The 25,956-nt window shown below is 43.0% G+C and overlaps 1 protein-coding gene across 1 annotated transcript in view; it reads left to right on the plus strand.

Annotated features, from left to right (window-relative positions):
* Positions 1-25,956, plus strand: part of LOC126259396 (uncharacterized) — a 147,069-nt gene that overhangs the window by 77,334 nt on the left and 43,779 nt on the right. Inside the window, exon 5 of the mRNA XM_049956570.1 lies at positions 22,006-22,401. Coding sequence (XP_049812527.1) covers positions 22,006-22,401 — 396 coding nt within the window. The remainder of the gene's footprint in view (positions 1-22,005; positions 22,402-25,956) is intronic.

Here is a 25,956-nt window from a genome sequence, read left to right on the forward strand (position 1 = left end):
GTGCTGCTAACAAAATGTCCGACCACATGTTGCCGAGGTTTCTCCGACCACGCTGCAGAACTTTCGCTGAAAAGACTTTACACATGCTCCATACTGTCCTAACCTCTCCCCATGCGATTTTCAAACTTCTGGAGACCTGAAGGAAGGCACTGGTGGCCGTCGATTTGCTTCGAACAGGGCACGCCTGGGTACAACCATGGTTCTGCAGGCAGACGCAGACATTTTTCGATGAAGGTAGTGACCGCCTTGTCTCACAGTGGGATAAATGTATTAACAGTTATGGGAATTACTTTTGAAATAATAAACAGTTTAATTACTTTTTTCCCATATGTCTCGTTTTTATTTGACTGCCCCTTGTATACGGACAGGGAAAGGCGAGTAATGCGATGGGTGGTTGTAAAACATCACATGAAACAACCGGAAAGGATCACTCGTGAGTTTCAAAGTGCTACCACTAGTCCGGCTGTGCGTAGGCAGCGGGGCAACTGAAAAGGATGTCATCGAATGGCAGGCAGCTCATAAGCCAGACATTTCTGTAATCAGTGCAAAGCAACTCTTGAGGTTGTGAAAAGACCGACGCCTCTCGACGCTGCACTACCGGAAACAAGTGATTTTGAGTGATGAATCACGGTAAATCCAGTCGCAAGGCGATGGAAGGGTTTGGGTTTGACGAATGCGTGGAGAACTTTACCTGCTATCATGTGTATTGCCAACAGTATTTGGGTTTGAGGGTTCTAACGTCAGTTCATCCACCAGTCCCAACACCTTTTGGGTATGATCAAATTCCAGTACTCTTCTTCTACCCTAATGTATTTCAATTTCAACAAAGTGAAGAACGCGTAGCTGAATTAATTTGTACTTAGCTTTTTGGTGTTGTTGAAGTTTTGGTCGACGTCTCCAAAGCTGCTGCTGCTGCTTCTTGTGCCAGTTTATAAAAATGGGTTCTGGTAAGATGTTTGACATTTGCCCTTAAATAAAAAGTGTTCGCAATGATGTCATTTTCTAACAGATGGTTTACTTCCAAATTCTGATTACACTTTCACTACTGGTTGTAATAATCACATGTATTAGTGATGATAACAGTTTTTACTGCAACCCGCAAAACACATCCACTTCCTATCATCCATGACAACCAAGGACGTCGTCTGGCTCAAGATGTCAAACACTCCGCATAACCTCCAGGTTCAGGCTGGAGTTGTTATTCTGGAATTTTTGGCAACCTTTTGACACAGGTTAATACTGATGCAAAAACCAGAAAAATCTAAAATTTACAGATTGAGAATAATGCTTACAGGAACTATTGGTAATTATTTACGGGAATATGACGTTAATAGCCGCACGTTGTGGCCGTGTGGTTAGAGGCGCCATGTCACTAATCGTGCGAACCCTCTCGACGGAGGTTCGAGTCCTTCCTCGGGCATGGGTGTGAGTGTTGTCCTTAGCTTTAAGTTAGTTTAAGTAATGTGTAAGTCTAGGGACCGATGACCTCAGCAATTTTGTCCCTTAGGAATTCACACACATTTGAACATTTTGATTTTAATAATGTGTTGAAAGTAGTATACTTAATTTGACTTCGGCGTGTTTTCCACTCTGATTGTCAAAAGGCGTTTTCCAGTTTTGTTTTTTTCTACATGTAGGTTACATCTGTTGTATATTCCATACCAGAATTTACAAATAATAAAAGTAATTTTGGTGTGAACAGCGATGCTTTTTAACTCAAGTTTACGATGTAGTTTTCATGTTTGAAATTTAGATATTTTCTATTTTGGATAAGAATGACAAAAGCTAGGAAGCATTTCAGTTTCCCTGTCTCCTAAGTCTTAGAAGAGACATAGAGATCCAAAAGGTACTTTAATTAATTATCTAACATTATTCCACGATTTGTAATTTTCATCTTTTGGTTTGTTACTGAAAATAACATGGCTTTTTCTATGATGTCAACGTTCAGAGGTATGTTTACGTGTAATATGCATTTTGTCTGTTTCAAGATTTATGTTTTCTCAAAAATTGTTTGGTTGCAAATTTGGTTGTAAATCTATATTGAACACAATTTTCGGTAAGGTGTAAAATCCAAATTACATTTCTCAGCTATAGAACTTATAGGATGTCCACTGGTGTCAACTGTCGAAATGTCGTGTGATCGGATAGTAAAGATGAACTACAAAGTTTTACTGAATGTACTGATACCATCTCGATAATGTTACAGGGGTTTTTCGTAGTTAGGGTGTTGTGGACTGATTTCACTTAAGGAAATGCTAAATGTGGAAGAATAAGGAGGCATTTTACGGCATTGTGTACTGTGTACAACAGAAGAATAGTTAGAAAATAGTGTATCCTGACATAAAGCAGCATCGTTGAGGCAATGGCTTGTGGAAGATAACATTCCTGAAATACACTGGCATGTCTAGAGTCCCGAACTGAACCCAGTGGAACGCCTTTGGGATGAGTTAGAACGTCGATTTTGCTTCAAGCTCCAGCGTTCAACATCACTACTTTCTCTGGTTTCTGCTCTTGAGGAATAACGGGCTGCCATTCGTCACAAACATTCAGGCACGGTACTGGAAGTGTCCCGATCATTGAAGGCGAAGGTGAAGCGTAGACCCACCCAATAGTAACGTCCGCAATAGGTGTCGAATCCTTTGGTCAATTAGTGTACATCTGTCGGTTGAGAACGTAAAACCCAGGGACTCTTTCGATGTAATTTGAAGGAACCAAGCAACGTACCGGCTCGAGTTTTTACCCTCTTGTCTTTTCCAGTGTCAGCTACAACATAAACACAACACTCTTCAGTGATGACGATTGACTTCCGAGATATAAAAAAATATTGTCTGTATTACTTATTGTGTTTCACGGGAGTTGATAGTTCATTACATGATAAATACGTTGTCAAGCTCAGTGTCCTTGGAAGTTCAACTTTTTTTTGGGGGGGTCATCAATTTTCTGGCTGCTTTGATGCGGTCCACCAAGAATTCCTCTCCTGTGCCAACCTCTTCATCTCACAGTAGCACTTGCAACCTACATAATCAATTATTTCCTGTATTTGTTCCAATATCTGTCTTCCTCTACAGTTTTTGCTCTCTACAGTTCCCTCTAGTACCATTTAAGTCATTCCCTCATGTCTTAACAGATGTCCTATCATCCTATCCTCTCATCTTGTCAGTGTTTTCCACATATTCCTTTCCTCTCCGATTCTGGGCGACCACCTCATTCCTTGCCTTATCAGTCCATCTAATTTTCAACATTCGCCTGTACCACATCATCCCTTCTGTTCCGGTTTTCCCATAGAAAATGTTTCACTACCATACAATGCTGTACTCTTCCTCGAATTAAGACTTCTCTTGGCCAGGAATGCCCTTTTTGCCATTGCTGGTCTGCTTTCGATGTCCTCCTTTCTTCGTCCATCATTGGTTACTTTACTGCCTACGTAGCTGAATTCCTTAACTTGATCTACTTCGTGACCATCAGTCCTGATGTTATATTTCTCGCTGTTCTCATTTCTTTCGTCTTTCTTCGATTTACTCTCAGTCCATATTCTGTACTCATTAGATTGTTCATTCAGTTCAGCAGATCATGTAATTCTTCTTCACTTTCACTTGGCATAGCAATGTCATAAGCGAATCGTATCATTGATATCCTTTCAACTTGAATTGTAATTCCACTCCCGAATCTTTCTTTTATTTCCATCATTGCTTCTTCGATGTACAGATTGAACAGTAGGGGGGGGAAAGACTACATCCCTGTCTTACACTCTTTTAATCTGAGCACTTCGTTCTTGGTCGTCCACTCTCACTATTCCCTCTTTGCTCTTGTACATATTGTATATTACCCGTTTCTCCCTATAGCTAACCCGTATTTTTCTCAGAATTTCGATCACCCTGCAACATTTTACATTGTCGAACCCTTTTTCCAGGTCGACAAATCCTATGAAAGTGTCTTGATTTTTTTTTGTCTTGCTTCCATTATCAAGTTCACACTACCTACCATAATTGTGAAATCTGACCTTGAAAATCATGTTGTAACAAATGACTTTCAATAAAATTTAATTCGTTTAGCGGCACATTACAAGTAGATTTTTCGCTTTAATTTCACACGTCACATTCGTTGGTAATAACATGGTGATTCAGTTTCTTTCCGCTACTGAATACTTTTTTTTAACCTCTCCGTTAAAGATCTTACGTGATGTATTCCTCTGTTTAAACAAGAATGCGCTGGTGTTTAGTAGCCTATCTCTGGTGACTAGTATGCAACATTCAAAAAACTGACAGAAAGCGACAACGCTCGTCATCAGTTCTGACCTTAAGGATGTTGATAAAAATGTAGTACAGATACTAAACTGAAATGCTAATGTTCTTCGAACTGAATTGGCAATAACCGGAATAATGTGGGATTTTGCAACAAGATCACGAACAGCCATGAGTCATTTGATATTACACAAACATTTAACATTAAGCAAGAACTGGTCAAACGCTATATTTGTGGGCCGTGAATTACGAGAAGTGGTATTTCCACTTCATTGAGAGCGGGTTCCGCCGTGTCCGTAAACCGCGACTGCACGCTTACGGCTGACAGATTTGCACGTATTGGAACCGAGGCGAGAGGAAAGCGAAGCCGATCAGCCAGCGGGAATTGTCCCAGGGCAGATATTGCGCCGCTGACGGTATTTACTGGCAAAGACCGTATTGGCCTGACATTGCCTTCTTTTGAGACATGAGATTAGCGATAAACTTAACGCCAAAATTGGGGAACACGAAGTAGACAAAGTGAAGCAACCTTCTACCTTGGAAACAAAATTAAACCCGAGGCGGACGCCAGCAAGGAAGTCATAGACTAGCTCTGTCAAAGAGATCATTCCTGTCCAAAAGGAGTCATCAAGTATCAAACATCAGCCTTCAATTGAGGAAGAAATTTCTGAGAGTACGTATACGTTTGGAGCACAGTATCGTATGGTAATGAAGCGTGGAATATGGTGAAACCGGAAAAGAATGGAAGTGTTTCAGATGCGATGGTATACAAGGATGTTGAAAGTTAGGCGAACTGATAAGAAATGAGGAGTTTCTACGCAGAATCAACGAGGATTGAAAGAAGTGGGAAACATTGACAAGAAGAGGAGTCGCTATAATTGGACGTGTTTCAAGACATCACGATATAACTTCCTTGATGCCTGAGGCAATTGTACACGGTAAAAATTTGAGGGGAAGGCAAGATTGGACTAAATTCAACGAATAATTGAGGATGTAGTATTATTCTGAGATAAAGTGGTTAGAACAGGAGAGGAATTAGTGGCTGGCCGTATCAGGTTAGTCAGAAGACTGATGGAAATAGAACTTTTTTGTTTTACGGATTTTGGAACTAATGAAACCGAACACTATGTTTCTGTACTTATTTGTTATTGTTGATTCCATACTCTGCTTAAGATTAAATCAGTATGAAATTAAATCTATGAATTACGCTTTGTACAGTTCCATTATACTTACACGTTCTTATTTCAAGTTTCAAATGTTTATCAGTTTCATCCTTTAACGTGAATTGTCAAGTGTACTTTGTTTCTCAAAAACGCCGAAAAGTTATTGAAACAAACCGAGGTGCTAAAGAAGGGTTCGAAACACGTCGGTTTTTACATAGTGTCTTTCGCGTGAACACAAAAAATCTAATAGTCAACGCATATTTTCTTGTTTAGATGTGTTATGTCTTACGTCGTTCTAAGGATATTTTCCCGTTTTAATCAAGCGTACATTTAATATTGTCTGCCCCGGTGCCCGTTGCTCAGCACGGCTGACTGTGATGCAGGTGACCTGGGTTCGATTCCTGGTACTGCCAGGGATTTTTCCTTTTGTGGATGGTGTACTCAGCTTCGTGAAAACTGAGAAGCTAGTCGACGGATTAATAGCGGTTCCGAGATCAAGAAACTCGACAACGATCGTAAGAGCGTGACCTTCCACAACGGATCCGATGACGCCATTGGCAGAGGACGACAGGGCGGTCAGTCGGTGGCGACTGGTCCGTCTATGTTCGGAACGCAGAACTTTACTTTACTTACATTTTATATTGAAAATAAATCTTGTTATTGTATTACCATTTGTAATCACAGAATATACAAATTTTAATGCAGATTACGACAGTCATACAATTAGATAATTATGTGAACGTTATCAGCAAAATGCCTTTGGCATATACAAAGAAAGCGTTATATACAACGTGTTTCAGGAAGAATAGTAGACATTTTACAGGATGGTACTACAGACTAATCCCAATGAAACGTTTCATTTGACAGGTTTTTAGAGGATGGTACTACAGACTAATCCCAATGACACGTTCCATATGACAGGTATCCAAATTTTATTGGTTAGGGAGATAAGTTTTCATTTCGCGTGTTGCTACTCTAGTTTTTAATTGTCGACTGTCAGTTTAGTTTTTAAGCTGAAGTCGTGTTTGAGTATGCATAACTGAGTTTTCGACGATTGTGATTTTGATAGCGTTGCAAGTCACTGATTCTATCTTAGAATCAGTGCTTGCAGCATGTTAGATGGGACAATGTAGAATAAACAGTGTATAAGAAGACGGTATTGTGTCGCTCTATGCATAAAAAAATTCTGTATGAAACACGTTAATTCTGACTGCAAACGATTAACGGAACACAAAACACTGACTTAATCCTCTTGATATCAGTCGGTAAGGACAGAAAAAATGCTACTTTGTTGTGTGGGAGGTGCCTCTTCAAGAAGTACATTATTTAACACTCAAGAAATACTAAATTGTAGATGTGGTGCTCTACAACTGCAAATATTGAATTGTGAAATTTACGATTTTCCCGGCGAATTAAATGTTGGAAGAGATCTAGGGATTGCAGTCGGTCGTCGTAAACTTCACTCCACGATATTTCGACGGGACTCTTCAAAGGCTCACCTGAAGATGACTGGCAGGTCTCCAGTCGAAATATCGTTGAGCAAAGTTGAAGGTGACCAGCTGCAGTCCCTAAATCTCTTCGAACAAATATTGAACTATTCACGTAGAGTGAGTTGACAATAGTCATTGGATAGCGATACGCACGCATATAGACGGCGGTAGTATTGCGTACCCAAGGTATAAAAGGGCAGCCCATTGATGGAACTACCGATTGTACGCAGGCGATTGATGTGGCAATGTTTCCGACGTGTTTGTGGCCACACGTTTGGAATTAACAGACTCTGAACGCGGACTGGTACTTGGAGCTTGACGCATGGCACGTTTCATTTCGGAAATCGATAGGGAATTCAGTGTTCTGAGATCGACAGTGTGATTTCGATAATTCTATTGTATATCGTTTAAGCATGCCGCATTTATTCACAAATAATTAATGTGTCTATATGGCGTTTTTGTACGACTTTTGTAAGGAACTCGCTGCTGCTGGTTTCAGAGCATACGATTTCCTAAACGCAGAGTGCCTGATTCAAGAGTGTTTACTTGTGTTTTCACTGTACTGCGTGCGAGTGTTGAAGTTACCGGCAGTCATGTTTGATCTGAACAAGCAAATGAACAGGGTGTGGATGAAGTATAATAAATTATTCTGCTGACAGAACATAGTCCTTCGACAAGAACACGCAGAATTTCTCCACGTATCGGTGTTCTACAAACAAGGGTAAGGCAGAACACGGATCTTTCCTTATCATTTACAGCGAATTCAACACCCTCGATAAGGTGATGAAGGTATAAGACACGAATTCTGTCATTTGCTAATTGGAAATCCCTGAGTCGTCCCCTTAATGCTGCTTACAGAAGGAAGCGCTTTCACTCGTGGCGGTATCAATGTCACTCGAAACTCAAATCGGCGATCAGACGAGAACACACATGCCTTTGTAGAGACAAGCTTTCGAGACCGCTCCTCTGTAAATGTGTGGTTTGGGATGTCATCCAATCAGTTGATTTGGCCTCTTGTGTTACCACATCGTCCTATACGTTCCCGTTACATCGAATTTCTTGAAAACGAGCTTGCAGTATTATTGGAAAAATTTCCTCTGGCTGCAAGGACGTTCTTCCGACATGACTGGGCTCCTGCACGTTGGCTACCAATGACGCCGGCCCTTACGGCTTTGGATTTTTACCTGTGGGAACGGCTAAAAAGTAAAGTCTACCAACAAAAAGTAAACGCAAGAGACGAATAATTCTTCTCTTATTATTGATGGTTAGATTTATATACAGTGCTACCCTCGTAAAAGAACGCCTAGACGACGTCAGATGAGCTACCCGCGATTTTATTAAGAGGATTCGAAAGTACATTGAAGTCAGTAGTGGCATTTACGAGAACCTACTTTGAAAGTAATCATTTGCTAGAACTTAAAATCTTCTGTGATTATTTGATCGAGTGACGTTCTAAGAGCACCGTCTCTGTGACCAATAAAAATTTGAAACATGTTATATGGAATATTATATCCGAATTAGTCTACATTTTCACATTTTAAAACATTTAGTACTCATCTTGAAACGCCTTGTATGAAATGCCGGTTATGGGTATGAGCTCAAAAATCAAATGGTTCAAATGGCTCTAAGCACTATGGGACTTAACATCTGAGGTCACCAGACCAAACCTAACTAACCTAAAGACATCATGCACATGCATGCCCGAGGCAGAATTCGAACCTGCGGCGGTAGCAGCAGCGCGGTTCCGGACTGAAGCGCCTAGAACCGCTCGACCACAACGGCCGGCTGGGCATGAGCGCTGGCAATAAATAGATGAAAATTACACTCTATTGGGCATCTTACACAGAGGTGACGAAAGTCATGGGACACCTCCTAATATCGCGTCGGACCTCCTTTTGTCCAGCGCAGTTCAGTAACTCGGCGTGCCATGGGCTCAACAGGTCGCTGGAAGTCCCCTGCAGAAATATTGAGCCATGCTGCCTCTATAGCCATCCATAATTGCGGAAGTGCTGCCGGTGCAGGATTTTCTGCACGGACTGACCTCTGCATTAAGTCCCAAAAATGTTCGATGGGATTCATGTCGACCGATGTGCGTGGCCAAACCAGTCGTTCGAATTGTCCAGAATGTTCTTCAAACCAGTCGTGTACAATTGTGGCCCGGTGACTTGGCACATCGTCATCCATAAAAATTCCATCGTTGTTCGGCAACATGATGTTCATGAATGACTGAAAATGGTCTCCAGGTAGCCGAAGATAATCATTTACAGACAATTATCGGTTCGGTTGGAGCAGAGCCGCCAGTGAATTTCAGGTAAACAAAGCCCACACCATTAAGGGGCCACCACCAGTTTGCACAGTGCGTTGTTGAGTACTTGGGTCTATGGCTTCATGGGGTCTGTGCACACTTTATGCATACCATCAGCTCTTACCAGTGAAATCGGGACTCTTCTGACCAGGCCACGGTATTGTAGTCGTCTAGGGTCTAACAGACCTTGTAACGAGCCCAGGAGAGGCACTGCATGTCGTGCTTTTAGCAAAGGCACTCTCATCGATCGTCTGCTGCCATAGCTCATGAACGCCAAATTTCGCCGCGCCGTCCTAACGGATACGTTTGTCGTACATCCCACATTGGTTTCTACGGTTATTTCACCCATTGATGCTTGTCTGTTAGGACTGACGACTAAACCCAAACGTCTTTGCTCTCGGTCGTTCAGTGAAAGTTGTCAGCCACTGCGTTGTCCGTGGTGAGGAGTAATGCCTGGAATCTGGTATCCTTGGCACTTTCTTAACTCTGTGGATCTCAGTATATTGAATTCCCTAACGGTTTCCAAAATGGAACGTCCGATGCGTCTAGCTCCAACTACCATTCCGTTCGAAGTCTGTTGATTTCAGTAATGCGGCCACAATCACTTCGGAAACCTTTTCAAAACCTTTTCACATGAATCGCCTGAGTACAATTGCAGCTTCATCAATGGACTGCCCTTTTATATCTTGTGTACGCAATACCACTAGCATCTGTAGCTGTACATATCGCTGTCCAATAAGTTTCGTCAACTCACTGTACGTCAGTAATTCAATATTTCTTCAAAGAAATTTCGGGATAGCAACCGGTCGTCGTAAACTTTACGATATTTCGACTGGACACCTGCCAGTCGTCTTCAGGTGAGTCATCGAAGAGTCCTGTCGAAGTATCGTGGAGTGTAGTTTACGACGACTGGCTGCAATCCCGAAATCTCCTCGAATATTTAATTCGCAGGGTAAATTTTAAATTTCACAATTCAATATTTGCCAGTTGTAGAGCACCACATCCACAATGTACTTTGTTCTTAGCGTCAAATAATTAACTTTTTGAAGAGGCACCTCCTACACAACGTAATAGTATTTTTCTGTCCTTACTGACATGTATGAAGAAGCTTTCTGGCATTTGTGGACTTAGAGAAAGCTTTTGACAATGTTGAATGGCATATTCTCTTTCAAATTCTAAAGGTGGCAGGGGTAAAATACAGGGAGCGAAAAGCTATTTACAATTTGTACAGAAATCAGACGGCAGTTATAAGATTCAAGGGGCATGAAAGGGAAGCAGCAGTTGGGAAGGAAGTGAGACAGGGTTGTAGCCTGTCCCCGATGTTATTCAAACTGTATATTGAGCAAGCAGTAAGGGAAACAAAAGAAAAATTCGGAGTAGGTATTAAAGTCCATGGAAAAGAAATAAAAACGTTGAGGTTCGCCGATGACATTGTGATTCAGTCAGAGACAGCAAAGGGCTTGGAAGAGCAGTTGAACGGAATGGACAGTGTCTTGAAAGGAGGATATAAGATGAACATCAACAAAAGCAAAACAAGGATAATGGAATGTAGTCGAATTAAGTCGGGTGATGCTGAGGGAATTAGATTAGGAAATGAGACACTTAAAGCAGTAAAGGAGTTTTGCTATTTGGGGAGCAATATAACTGATGATGGTCGAAGTAGAGAGGATATAAAATGTAGACTGGCAATGGCAAGGAAAGCGTTTCTGAAGAAGAGAAATTTGTTAACATCGAGTATAGTTTTAAGTGTGAGGACGTCGTTTCTGAAAGTATTTGTATGGAGTGTAGCCATGTATGGAAGTGAAACATGGACGATAAATAGTTTGGACAAGAAGAGAATAGAAGCTTTCGAAATGTGGTGCTACAGAAGAATGCTGAAAATTAGATGGGTAGATCACATAACTAATGAGGAGGTATTGAACAGAATTGGGGAGAAGAGGAGTTTGTGGCACAACTTGACAAGAAGAAAGGACCGGTTGGTAGCACATGTTCTGAGGCATCAAGGGATCACAAATTTAGCATTGGAGGGCAGCGTGGAGGGTAAAAATCGTAGAGGGAGACCAAGAGATGAATACACTAAGCAGATTCAGAAGGATGTAGGTTGCAGTAAGTACTGGGAGATGGAGAAGCTTGCACAGGATAGAGTAGCATGGAGAGCTGCATCAAACCAGTCTCAGGACTGAAGACAACAACAACAACAACAGACAGATACTTTTTTATGCATAGAGCGAAACAATTACGTTTTCTTATACATTGTTTACTCTACATTTTCCCATTTGACGTGCTGCAAGTACAGGTTCTTAGATAGAATCAGTGATTTGCAACACTATCAAAACTAAGAATATATTGATTTTGTGTGCCTGCACAAATCATAAACTGAAATTTCCATTTTCTTTTCGGTTTTCGTTCTTGCATCCTTTTGCCAGAGCTTTTGTGTAATGTAATTCTCTCTCATCCGTCCACTTAGTGGGTACCTTTTTAAATGCCTATATTTTTAATCAGCGTGAATGTATCTAGTAATTGATTTGAAAAGTACATTGCACAGCACAATTAAGGGATTACTTTTTCGAATCAGTTTCATTGTCTCCCACTGCAACACAGAAGTATGAAATTTGGCTCAAGGGCACCTACAAGCTCCCTGTGTAATGGTTCTCAAGCTTTGCTTACTGTGACGACATCCTCGGGCTCGGCGACACTTCAGCACTTCAGACAGTAAGCTGTCAATGGAAGGGAAAAAACGGTCAGAGCTGAGAAGTCCATGTGACGCGTAAAGTGGGTTAATCATGTCGCACTGGCACTGAATTTCGCCAGAACTCCGAACAATGCAACTGTGAGCGTGACACACAGTGGGAAATGTCGTCACACCCTCTGTTAGCCATATTTCACCCCTTCCTTTACACATCTGTGATGGAGCTCAGTATTGTTATGCGCAGCGTTGAAATGACACGGTTTTCTGATGGGTGGCCCAGCACAGCGTACCAGACACACCACCATGCAGACTAGACATGAAAACATCCCATCCCTTTGGGTGTTGATTCCCACACATTCCGCGGCTGGAAAAGCGTAAACACATTTTGCTGGTTTGGATCGTGTTCAGATTTCGTCGAATGGTTTTGAACAGCCCCTAGTGGTTCTTCTATGTACGCCAGAGCAAAAATTGCGTTCGCACTTGACCCCTACATCTACATCTACATCCACACTCCGCAAGCCAGCTGACGACGGCTTCGCGAGATATATGTAGGAAGGAGCAATATACTGCTTGACTCTTCGGTGAAGGTATGTTCTCGAAACTTCAACAAAAGCCCGTACCGAGCTACTGAGCGTCTCTCCTGCAGAGTCTTCCACTGGAGTTTATCTATCATCTCCGTAACGCTTTCGCGATTACTAAATGATCCTGTAACGAAGCGCGCTGCTCTCCGTTGGATCTTCTCTATCTCTTCTATCAACCCTATCTGGTATGGATCCCACACTGCTGAGCAGTATGCAAGCAGTGCGCGAAGAAGCGTACTGTAACCTACTTCCTTTGTTTTCGGATTGCATTTCCTTAGTATTCTTCCAATGAATCTCAGTCTGACATCTGCTTTACTGACGATCAACTTTATATGATCTTACAATGAAATGAACACCCTTAGTTGCTTACAGGCGTTGATATACGTCAACGGGGACAGATGAAAATGTATGCCCCGACCGGGACCCGAACCTGGGATCTCCTGCTTACATGGCAGACGCTCTATCCATCTGAGCCACCGAGGACACAGAGGATAGCGTGACTGCAGGGATTTATCTCTGGAACGCCTCCCGCGAAACTCACATTCTCTACGTATTGTCCCGCACTACATTCGTAGTGCCCCCGCCCATTATACTCATTACTCGCGGCGCGTTGCCGATTCCCGTAAGAGTTCGGGCTCTGTTTGTGCATTCGCACATAAGAAGAAGATGGTCAAGTGGCCGGTGAGCCTTAATTAAGATGGTATCTGTTCTTTCGGAAGAATAGCGCGAGCTGGGTTTCACACGATCGACTTTTTCGAAACCCATTCTGATTCCTACAGAGTAGATTTCTAGTCTCCAGAAAAGTCATTATACTCGAACATAATACGTGTTCCCTAAATTCTACAACTGATCGATGTTAGAGATATAGGTCTATAGTTCTGCACATCGGTTCGACGTCCCTTCTTGAAAACGGGGATGACCTGTGCCCTTTTCCAATCCTTTGGAACGCTACGCTCTTCTAGAGACCTACGGTACACCGCTGCAAAAAGGGGGCAAGTACCTTCGCAAACTCTGTGTAAAATCGAACTGGTATCTCATCAGGTCCAGCGGCCTTTCTTCTTTTGAGCGATTTTAATTGTTTCTCTATCTCTCTGTCGTCTATTTCGATATCTCCAATGCGATCGATGGCCTGCTATTTCCTTTGAGAAGCGTTCAATCGTCCAAAGGATGTCAGAAGTATCAAATGTTGTCAAGAACGTTGTTCTCTTGTTCTCGCACTGAAAACTGTTATTTACAAACGTGAAATGTGTCAAATCAATTCTCCAATGGAAGGAGTGGTTTCATTGACGTTCCTTATCTCACCCTCTAAAGAGTATTCGTGTCGATTGTGAGCTGTGGTGTGTCTGAAATGCTTCCCTCGGCCATCCATTCGAAAACCGCGTCATTTCAACACTGCGCGTCGCGGTTCTGACCTCCATCATATAAGTGTCAAAAGAATAGTTGAAATATGCGTAGGAGGGAGTCTAACAACGTTCCCATCGTGTGACATGTTCACGGTGATGCTGGGTAGGATTGTGATGAAATTCGGTGTCAATGTGACGTCATTAACTCACCTTACTGTTCACGTGATCTCAAATGGAATGATCAGATTACACAAGTAACGGGTAATGCGAACTCTAGATTGCGGTTTATTAGCAGAATCCTGAAGCGATGCAGTCCTTCAACAAAGGAAATAGCTTGCAATACGTTAGTTCGTCCAGTCTTGGAGTACTGTTCGTCTGTGTGGGACCCTTACCAGTTGGGTCTGATTCAAGAGATTGAGGAGGTCCAAAGAAGAGCGGTAAGATTCGTGACTGTTACATTTAGCCATCGCGAGAGCGTTACAAATCTCATAGAAAGTTTGAAGTGGGACACACTTGCAGATAGACGGCGCGCTAAACAGAAGGGGCTGCTCACTAAATTCCGAAATCCGATCTTCACCGAGGATGTAGAGCAACTTTCAGATCGCGCAATGATCACCATTCAAAGATAAGGGAAATAAGAGAGTTCGTACGGAGGCGTTCAGAGTGTCGTTTTTCCCTCGCGCCATCCGCCAGTGGAACAGAGGGGGGTAAATATGACTTTGGCGCGAATTGTGCCCTCCGCCACACACCGCTTGGTGGCTAGCGGAGTATATATGTAGATGTAGATGACGTAGATATGAACTTCTGAGCTCTGGCCTTTTTTTCGCATGTGTCACTACCGAGGGTGACGTCACAAGGCGCCACGTTTTTGTACCATAACAGAGGTAGATTGCAGGCACCTTTGAACCAAATTTAATACTTCTGCCTAGCAATGGGAGGCGATTAAAGGGTTTCGAAAAAGGTACCATTTAATGTGTCGCACAGCGTAGATTCGATTTTAGGAGATTCTTCGAACAACCCCTTTATCTATTACTGAAGACGGCTGTGTTTTTCTCTTTAGAGCATGCTAATTTCTAACTGCTTTATCTTTTAATACAATTGTACTTTCCTTTATATTAAATCTTTTCCATCCTCTGTCTTATTTGCATTCACAAACGAATAAGAGATAAACAGGATCAAAACATAAATTCATTTATAACCGCCACCAGTGCCCCAGTATTTTTTTACAAGCCCCAGTTAAGACGACTGCAATAGCAGCCACGATAGCGCATTGCCCTCAGATTTTGAGCTCTGACATACAGAACCGACCTCTGAAGGCGCTTAAACTGTTTGTGAAGAACATCCAATCATCGTCGGTGTAGATGCAATTCAAAGAAATTAAAGAAGTATATTTTCTGAATGAAGTAGAGTACAGACTACCCAGGTGTTCAGCGAGGAAAAGTCGATTGTCCGCTTTGTTTTACCAACAAGACTTTGTGCTATCTTCAGGTGTATATTAATTAGCGTGATTTGAAGCACTGACTTCTCGGATGAGAGTCCAGTCTGGTAACTACTGAGCCATTCCGCTCGGTTCAATGAATGCGGTTACACGTCCAAAATATTTTGATATTTTAGAATAAAAGCCCCTTCAGGCAGTTTAAATTCACGAGATACTCATGATTTTTAGCTTGAACATTTGGTCCTGACGAAAACGGTCCTTTGCATCACGACGGAGCCCAAATAACCCTGTGTGCAACATTTCAGTGTGGCACCTGGGCATCTAGTTAGGAAATATAGTGGCTGGTCTGAATATTTTGCACGAAACTGCGAGAAGTGGACGTGACGCAACCAATGTCGCCCGAGAATTGTGGCGACCGCAACAGAAACGGAGAAACGCGACGAAAAGCGGCGGGGGGCGCCAGCAGACCGCGGCAGCTGCAGCAAAAACTGGCGCCAGAGAGAGTGGCGGCCAGCGGGCAGAGAAACCCCACCGCGGAGGAGAGGCTGCGCTGCTTCTGTTCTTTGTTCTCAAACATGCCATTCGTGTTCCGGTGAATTCCAACGGTTCAGCACCCGTTCGTATTTGGAAGTTGGCTCTGAGCACTATTGGACTTAACAGCTGTGGTCATCAGTCCCCTAGAACTTAGAACTACTTAAACCTAACTAACCTAAGGACATCACACACATCCATGCCCGAGGCAGGATTCGAACCTGCGACCGTAGCAGTCGCGTGGTTCCGGACTGCGCGCCTAGAACCGTGAGACCACCGCGGCCGGCCGTATTTGGAAGTATGTTTTATTAATTGATCATGTTGAAAGTTTAGGTTATGTCCCAAATTGTTTGTAAATGCACTGAATGGTCGAAATATGCAGGCAGGCACTGAACGTAACGCCGGTTGTCACCATTCCTCTCAGCACAGTCCTGGTAAAAATAGATTCCCTACGCCTCGCCCTGAAGTTGACGGCGATCTGACTGCGTTTATAAAAATTATAACCAATGCTGATAGGTCACTGATAACAGCTACAAGATGCTAACTGAACTTCTTCGTTACATTACGCATTTCGGGCATAGCCCATCATCAGACGATGAAAATCAAAGTTGATGATGCAAACGATGTCAAACATAAAAATCCGCAATGATACGATGATAGTGCCAAGTGATCAAGATCAACGACAATACACAACTGAAGTGTGTAATCTCTGATATGCTGTGTGTCTTGCACCGGTTATCAGGTCAAGTTCAAAGTCGGCTAACTCGTGATGGGCTTCCCGCCTCTCTGTAACACACTACTCGTATATCCTGTCTACTCTCTCGACAAAAGCCACGTCTATCCGCAGCATTCAGGCGTCATATAAGGCACATCTATGACACCACTAAAATACCCACAGACTCAAAGAAGAATGTAATAAAAGCACCGAACTATCAGTTTTATAAGCCATGGATGCAAAATACTAATTAGAAGTACTTTCAAAAGAATGGATCAGTTTACATTCCGAAGAAATGCGAGCACACGCGAGGCAATACTGTCCCTACGATTTACCTTTGAAGATAGGTTACGGGAACGCAAACCTAAGTTTACAGAACATGTAGACTTTTGACAATGACAACTGGAATACTCTCTTTGAAATTCATAAGGTAACAGGGGTAAAATACAAGGAGTGAAAACATATATACGACTTGTACAAAAACCTGACCGCTGTTATAAGTTTAGAGGTGTGTGAAAGAGAAGCAGTGGTTGAAAAGGAGGCGAGACAGGGTTGTGGAAGATCCCAAATGTTATTCAGTCTGTAGACTGAGCAGGCAGTAAATGAAACAAAAGAAAAATCTGGAGTAGAAATTAAGGTTCAGGGAGAAAAAAATAACACATTCAGGTTTGCCGATGGCACTCTAATTCTGTCAGAGACAACAAAGAGCTAGGAAGAGCAACTGAGCGGAATGGCAACAGACACCGAAAGTAGTAGGTGAGTTCCGCTATTGGGGCGGCAAAATAACAGGATGACCAAAGTAGAGAGGATATAAAATGTTGAGTGGCAAGGAAAGCGTTTCAGAATAGGACACTGAATATCAATTTAATTGTTAGGAAGTCTTTTCTGGAGGTATTTGTCCGGAATGTAGCCTTTCATGAAAGTGAAACGTGGGCGATAAACAGTTCAGACAGCAAGAGAATAAAAGCTTTTGAAGTTTGGTGCCAGAGAAGAAATGCTGAGGATTAGATGGGTAGATCAAATGATTCAAATGGCTCTGAGCACTATGGAACTTAACATCTGAGGTCATTAGTTCCCTAGAAATTAGAACTACTTAAACGTAACTAACCTAAGGACACAACACACATCCATGCCCGAGGCAGGGTTCGAACCTGCGACCATAGCGGTCGCGCGGTGCCAGACTGATGCGCCTAGAACCGCTTGGCCACACCGGCCGGCTGGGTAGATCACCGAAACAATATGGAGTCACTGAAGAGAACTGAGGAGAAAAGAAATTTGTAGCTTCATTTGACTAAAAGAAGGGGTCGGTGTATTGGTCACAGTCAGAGACGTCAAGGGATCACGAATTTAATACTGGAGTGAAATGTGAGGAATAAAAATTGTAGAGGGGGATCAAGAGATGAAAACAGCAAGCAGGTTCAAAAGGATGTAGCTTGCAGTAGTTACTTCTATATGAAGAGCCTTGCATTTGATAGAGTACCACGGAGAGCTGCATCAAATCAGTCATCGGATTTAAGACCACAATAACAACACGACACATCTACAAGTGAGATAAACCTCCCCGACGGATGAATATTGCAGACCGTTGTGAAGCAACGGAAACGATACTACGCAGGAGGATATATGTAGACACAAGATTAAAAAAAAAGCAAAAATTAAAAACAGGTGCGGTGGCAAGGAACTTAAGCGACCTTTCTTTAGATTCAATCACACCAAGGTTTTCAACAAAGTGAGTCCGTTGACCTTTTCGCAAAGTGGAGTTACTAAACGCGTTCGTCCGAAATGTACTCGCCAAAAGAGATGCAATAAATATTCCAGATATGAGTAATTTAGAAGTAGATACCCTTTTTGCAGTGAAACAACTTAAGCCACTTAATTAAGGCAAGTTTTCCGGTGCGCAGTACACTGACGTAATAGCTCCATATTTAGCAATTACATACAACCGCTCGCTGGACTTAAGACCCGTACCTAAGCACTGGTAAACTGCAAAACACAAATACACACGGAAGGAAATAAAAGTAGCCCGCTGAATTATTGGCCCATATCACTGACAGCAATTTGCAGTGGGATTTTGAAACATTTGCTGTGTCCAAACACTGCGAAATACCTCGAAGGAAACGATCTATTGACACACTGTCAACAGGGATTCTGAGATGTCGATCTTGTGTAGCACAACTGCCTCATTATTTACACAAAGTATTGAGTGCAATTTACAGGGAATCTCAAGTTTATACCATTCCTCGGTAGAGACTTCTAATGAAACTGTACGCCTAAGGAGTATCGTCCGACTTGTGCGACTGGAATCCTAATTTCCTGTCAGAAAGGTGAAATGATATCTAGCACTCTACAAGGAAGTGTTATAGGCCGTCTGCTATTCCTGATCTACATAAACAATTTACGAGACAATACTAACAGCCGTCTTGGGTTGTTTGTAGCGACTCCGTCGTTTACCGCCTAGTAAAGTTATGACATGATCAAAACCAATTGTAAAATCACTTACACGAAACTTTCTGGCAGATTAAAACTGTGTGCCGTACCGAGATTCGAACTCGGGACTTTTTCGTAAAAGACAAAGGTCCTGAGTTCGACTCTCGGCTCGGCACACAGTTTTAATCTGCCAGGAAGTTTCATATCATCGCACACTCCGCTGGCAAAGTGAAAATGTCATACAGACATCTCGTCTAAAGGATATGTCTGTATGGCGCGAAAAGTGGCAGGTGTCTGTAAATAATGAAAAATGTGAAGTTATCCGCATGAGCACTAAAAAGGAATCCACTAAATTGCGCTTACACGACAAATTACGCAAAATTAAAGGTTACCGATTCAACTAAATACCTAGGGATTGCAATTTAGCAACAGCTTAAACTTGAAACAAATAGAAATTGTTGTGTTGGGAAAGCATGCCGGAGGTTGCCCTTTATTGACAGGACACTTAAAAGATGCGACAGATCTGCTATGGAGTTGCCTATACTACGCTTGTCGTCCTGTACTGGAGTGCTGCTGCGTGGTATGAGATTCTCATCAGATACGATTGAAGGAGAATATCGAAAAAGTTCAGTGAAGGGGAGCTCGTTTTGTAGTACCGCGAAATAGGAGAGAGAGTGCCACCGACATGATATACGAGTTCGAGGTGGCAATCGTTAAAACAAAGGCGTTTTTCGTTGCGACGAGATCTGATGGAGGAGAAACCAATCATCTTTGTACTCAATGCAAACATAGCATATCTCTGACATGTACAACATCTTTGTGTGTACTGATTACGTAAGTACTCCACCCGAACAGGCATAGAAAGTCCCACCCGTACCGACCGACCGCCTTGTCATTCTCAGACCATAGGTGTCATTGGATGCCGACATGGAGGGGCACGTGGTCAGCACACCGCTCTTGCGACCATTGTAAGTTCTCGTGACCAGAGCAGCTACTTCTCAGTCAAGTAGCTTCTCAATAGACTTTACAAGAATTGAGCGCATCCCCCTTGCCAACTGCTCTCGGCAGACCCGGATGGGCACCCATCCAAGTGCTAGCCAAGCCCGACAGTGCTTAACTTCGGTAATCTGACAGGGCTTGGTGTTACCACTGCGGCAAATCGTTGGCTGTGTGAAATGTAGCTACAGATCCTCGAACGCCATGGACTAGGCCTGGCTTTCCTCATCCGCTTTCAAAAAATGTCCAAATGCGTGTGAGATCTTATGGGACTTAACTGGTAAGGTCATCAGTCCCTAAGCTTACATACTAGTTAACCTAAATAATCCTAAGGACAAACTCACACACCCATGCCCGAGGGAGGACTCTAACCTACGCCGCACAGTCCATGACTGCAGCGCCTTAGACCTCTCGCATCGGCTTTCCTTCCCCCACATGAACCTTCTGCTGCCTTATCAAATTCCCATCCCTCTTCACCCAAATTGAACACCTCAACATCCTCTGCACTATCCGTGAACTAGTTTCCGGTAACCCTATTGTCTCGCCTCTGAGCAACAAACCTGGTATGCTCCCGTGCCTTCACAAACACGTTCCTCCATCCCTGCACCTGTACACATAACATATCCTTTCTCAACGCAACTTCCTTTCCCAACCTATCTCACTCTACAGCAGGACTCCTTTTCCCTCCACACACAACTCTACAACTCTATACCTTTGTTCTTCTACCACTACTCTCCCCACACACCATGACTCCTCCTCACCCTCTGTTCTTCCCACCGTCGTTATTCCCACTATTTACTTCCTATCTGTCATCTCCCTAGTTTCCCCACCTAACAGACCCCTATCTCTTTAACCAAACCCCTTAACCTCTAAGGAACACATTCTCTCCTTCCACAATAATTCTTACCCAGTGTAGGTCCCTCAGATGTTAAGTTCAAGTGCAGTGCTTCGGTGCCTTTTTAATAGAAGAAAACCACCTCATTGTAAATGTGTTTTTTAAATTGTATATACTTTTGGTCCTTTTAGCTGTCTGTCATTAGTCTATCTAATTTAAAACGTAAACGGTCCTCATATCTTTATTTTTCTATAATCTTTGTTATCTCTTAATGAACGTTCTTCACCGAAGAGGGGAGTACTGAGCTGCTGACAACCCCGCCCCCCTCATATGGGGCGTGGAGGATGAAATAACAATGAAGAAAGAAAGACTGGTCGTCTGAGGACGCGGAAGAATTGTCACACCTCAATATTACTGAGCGTTTGTGGTCTACTTTGGAGAGAATTGTGCGTCATCGCTATCCACCTCTATCATTGTTACCTGGAGTTGTCATAATTTTGCGGGAAGAATGGTACACGATGTTGTGTTAGCAGAAGAGCCAACACCGTGTTACGAGAGGAGGCCGAAATGCACGAGTTTTAGCTCACGCAGGCTGGCGTGAGGGGGAAGAACTATACTGACGTGAGCGATGGAACATGGCAAGGAATTAGAATTCAGAAAGCGGACATAATTAGTTTGATACATAACTTTAATCCATTAATGATGATCGTCGCTCTTGACGGTACATGATTCACAATATTATCTGTTCTGAAAACATTCGTAGTAACTGAATATGGCGCCTTGCTAGGTCGTAGCAAATGACGTAGCTGAAGGCTCTGCTAAACTGTCGTCTCTGCAAATGAGAGCGTATGTAGTCAGTGAACCATCGCTAGCAAAGTCGGCTGTACAACTGGGGCGAGTGCTAGGGAGTCTCTCTAGACTAGACCTGCCATGTGTGGCGGTGCTCGGTCTGCAATCACTGATAGTGGCGACACGCGGGTCCGACGTATACTAACGGACCGCGGCCGATTTAAAGACTATAACCTAGCAAGTGTGGTGTCTGGCAGTGACACCACACACGATTCCCCGGAAAAGCATGTGGGACCTGTACCTATTCATTCCGAGACGGCTGGAAGCTGTTTGGGATGCCAACGGCTTTCGTCCACCGTATTAGGCATGACAATGTGTTTGTGGTGTTTCCATATTTTTATCCACCCCTCTGTTGATGTCGTCTTTGACCCTGCTGATAGACCGCCCTGCTCTGCCTTCCAGGCGGTGCTGGTGCTGTGGCTGCCGGCGGCGCCGGCTCGCCAGTACGCCGTCAGCGACGACGCGGCCGCCTCGCAGGACGACGACGCTCCGTCTCCGGCGCGCCCCGACTACTCGCGCTACTTTGCTTCCGCCGCGGCGCCTGGTCTGGCCGTACTGGCGCCCGCAGACCCACAGCAAAAGGACGCCGCCGCCGACTCGGCGGGCTTCGTGCGGCCGCTGGACTTCTCGGCGCTGTTCGCCGCCGCCTCCGACGCCGCCCCCGGCTCTGCCGCGCTGCTGCAGCTGCAGCCGCAGGGACTGGGACTCGCCAGCCCCGGCGCCCACATCTTCGGCCTCCAGGATGCCACCGGCGCCGCCTCCAACAGCAACGGCACTGCCGGCTTCACCAGCGACCAGGTGCGCCACACTTCGTCCTTTAAGGGTGGTAGGACGTCAAATTGGGCGACTTGGAGCAGGAGAGGCATCTCAGGACATTTTAATTTCCACTATCTATACTTTTACAAATAAATTCATAAACCATTGGCAGCATCACCAGGCAGGATTCAGGATTCACACCCATTGCAGTGGACGTTCGAAAACATAACAAAATAATTTTTTTTTTTAATTTGAGAAATTTCATCATTTTTTCACTTACTAATGGCTGCATTTGTTGCTATAGGTACACTTTTCTTCATAAGTAAGAGAGATTCTTCGATGAATTTTGCACAGGTGTATGAAACTCTAGAATTTATTTCATTTATGAGAAAAACGAATGAACTGTTATATTTTAAACCTCATGTTTAGAAAAAACACAAATTTAATAGTTAATTACCTCAATTTTTACTACAGTTTTTAATAGATTTGGAAAATTCTAGAATTTCATACACCTTTAAGTATGGTTTGTATGCTGTGCAAAATTCATCGAAGAATCTCTCTTGCTTATGAAGAAAAGTGTACCTATTGAAACAAATGCTGCCATTAGTAAGTGAAGAAAATGATGAAATTTCACATGTAAAGAAAATTATTACGTTATGTTTTCGAACTTCCACTGCTATGAGTGTGAATTCTGAATCCTTCCTGGTCATGCTGACATAGTTTTATGAATTTATTTGTAAAAGTATAGACAGTGGAAATTAAAATGTCCTGTGGTGCCTCTCCTGCTCCAAGTCGGCCCGCTTGACGTCCTACACTTTGTCTTTCAATCAGTAACACAAGCTGAGGAAAATAAACTGAGTCGGGAAATATTTCGTGAACCTTAAGACAGAATACCCACCTCACGTCATCCGCACGTAGGCCAAATCACGTAATTAGGTCGCCTGTCTTAAGACTGAAAACCGAACAGAAAAGAATCGAAGCATTTGAGATGTGGTGCCACAGACGAATGTTGAAAATTGAGTGGATTGATAAGGAAGGGAATGAAGAAGGGACAGGATGATAGGACATCTGTTAAGACATCAGGAAATGACTTCCATGGTACTATACGGAGCTACAGAGAGCAAAAACTGAAATGGAAGACATAGATTGGAATACATCCAGCAAATAATTGAGGCCTTAGGTTGCAAGTGCTACTCTAAGATGAAGAGGTTCGCACAGGAGAGGAAGCCGTGGCGGGTCGCATCAAACCAGTCAGAAGACTGATGAAAAAAAAAAAAAGACGACGGTCCTTACGGCTCACGAGATATTTTCTGAGACAGTTTAACACTGAGCAAAAGGAAACCCCGTGATTTTCCCAGTTGCGGCGCACAGTGTGAAATTTAGCTTTAAGGTGCCTACAACCCTCCTCTGTAATGGTGCAAAAGCGTGGAACCCTGTTACGTCGTCGCCGTGCTTGTCGATGCTGCATACAGCAAAGTGTCAACACATCCAATTGAACATGATGCGTGGGATCCTACAGTTGGTTACTTGAATAATGATATTCACAAACTGCTATCAGTTTCGACACCAAAAAGCGTCATCTTCAGGCCCCTGCATATGGAAACATATGCAGGTAGTAAAGTACCAGAGTACAGACAACAAATATCACAATTTGTGAGCAAAACGAGGATAAATAATGGCGTAAAATTATGTAAAAAAATGAACTATTGTTTTCCATACAAAACAAAATTCAGCATCTGATTTAATTGCTTAATTTTTTTAATCCAGTACTCTCATACTCCAAAGACGTAATTTGCCTGAGGGAAGCGCACTCGTACAACGAATTATAACAGAAAACAATGTTACCAACATTAGTAGTATTATGTCCAGTTCATTTTCTGGAATTAGTAGAAACATTGGTGACTTATTTCGTTATTACTTTGGGGATAGTGCATTTAGGGTCTTTTCCTTATACAAATTATACATCGGCTATTCCAGTGTGGTCATGGACCTTAGGGATATGACGGGGTTGCTGTACAGTCACATGCACTTGTTTATATTTATTTGTAACTTCAACACTTTTCGTGTACTAGGTTTTAGACCATGTTTTACTTTGTTTCTATATTAGAGGTCATTAGAGAATATGTTATTGCTTCGATGGGTTTGCATTATCCAATGAACATTTGTTCATTAGGTTTTTGTTCCATGTCTTTACTTCAGTCATTTGATGTTACATTATTAGTTTCTTTCTCTTTTTTTACCATCCATATTTGTAGGTGTTCCAGTTAGGGATATTCATGACTCTGACTGCTTTTCTGGTGTAATTCGTTGTATGTGTAGGTTCCTCTTGGGTACATTACGTCACTGGAGTACGTGATCAGCAAAGTAGTTATAAAATTTTATTGTAATCAAATAGGAAACTTACGAGAACATCATTTTTCGACATAGTCTTTTTGCGTTTCAACGCACTTGGGCCATCGTTGTACAAGTTTCCTGATGACCTCATAAAAGAAGGTTCTCGGTTGAGCTGCGAGCCAAGAATGCACCGCTTCTTTCATTGCTTCGTCCGAGGCACATCGACGGCCCCTTAATGCCTGTTTGAATGGACCAAAGAAGTGATAGTCAGAAGGGGCAAGATCGGGACTATATGGAGGATGATCCAAATCTGTGTTTCTGGAGCGTTTCAGCAGTGTGGGCAGCAGTGTGCGAAAGGGCATTGTCGTGCAACAACAGAACACTTTTGACAGCAACCCTCGGCGTTTGCTTCGAATTGCAGGCTTCAGCTTGTCAGTAAGCATTCACTGTAACTTACACTGTTTATTGTTGTGCCCCTTTCCCCATAATGTTCCCGCACTGGACCTTGTGTGTGTCAAAAAAAAAAAAAAAAAAAAAAATGTAAGCATCAGTTTTCCGCGGACGGTTTGGCCTTTAACTTTTTCTTGCACGGCGAATTTGGATATTTCCAGCCGGCCGGTGTGGCCGTGCGGTTAAAGGCGCTTCAGTCTGGAACCGTGTGACCGCTACGGTCGCAGGTTCGAATCCTGCCTCGAGCATGGATGTGTGTGATGTCCTTAGGTTAGTCAGGTTTAATTATTTCTAAGTTCTAGGCGACTGATGACCTAAGAAGTTAAGTCGCATAGTGCTCAGAGCCATTTGAACCATTTTTTTTTTTGGATATTTCCATTCCATACTCTGCCGTTTACCCTCCGGCTCGTAATGATGGATCCATGTTTCATCACCAGTAATGATCCTGTCTAAGAAGTTGTCCCCTTCGTGACCATAGCGATCTAAATGTTATTTGCAGATGTCCAAGCGCGTTTGTTTATGCAACTGAGTTGTTTTGGGAACCATCTTGCACAAACTTTATGAAACCCAAGTCTGTTGTGAATGATTTACTAGGCAGAAACGTGACTACTTAGCACACGATGTGCCACTTCGTCAGTAGTTAATCGTCTTTCTAAGAGAATCATTGCACGTGAACGCTCAATAGCTTGTTTATTTGTGGTGGTAAACGGTCGTCCGGCTCCTTCAACGAGCGTGACACTTGTGCGACCATTTCGGAATTTTGCAATCCATTCGTAGACACTTCGCTGTGGCAAAACACTGTTCTCGTACTGT

Source organism: Schistocerca nitens, chromosome 1 (genome assembly GCF_023898315.1).
Source record: "Schistocerca nitens isolate TAMUIC-IGC-003100 chromosome 1, iqSchNite1.1, whole genome shotgun sequence".
NCBI classification, from domain to species: domain Eukaryota; kingdom Metazoa; phylum Arthropoda; class Insecta; order Orthoptera; family Acrididae; genus Schistocerca; species Schistocerca nitens.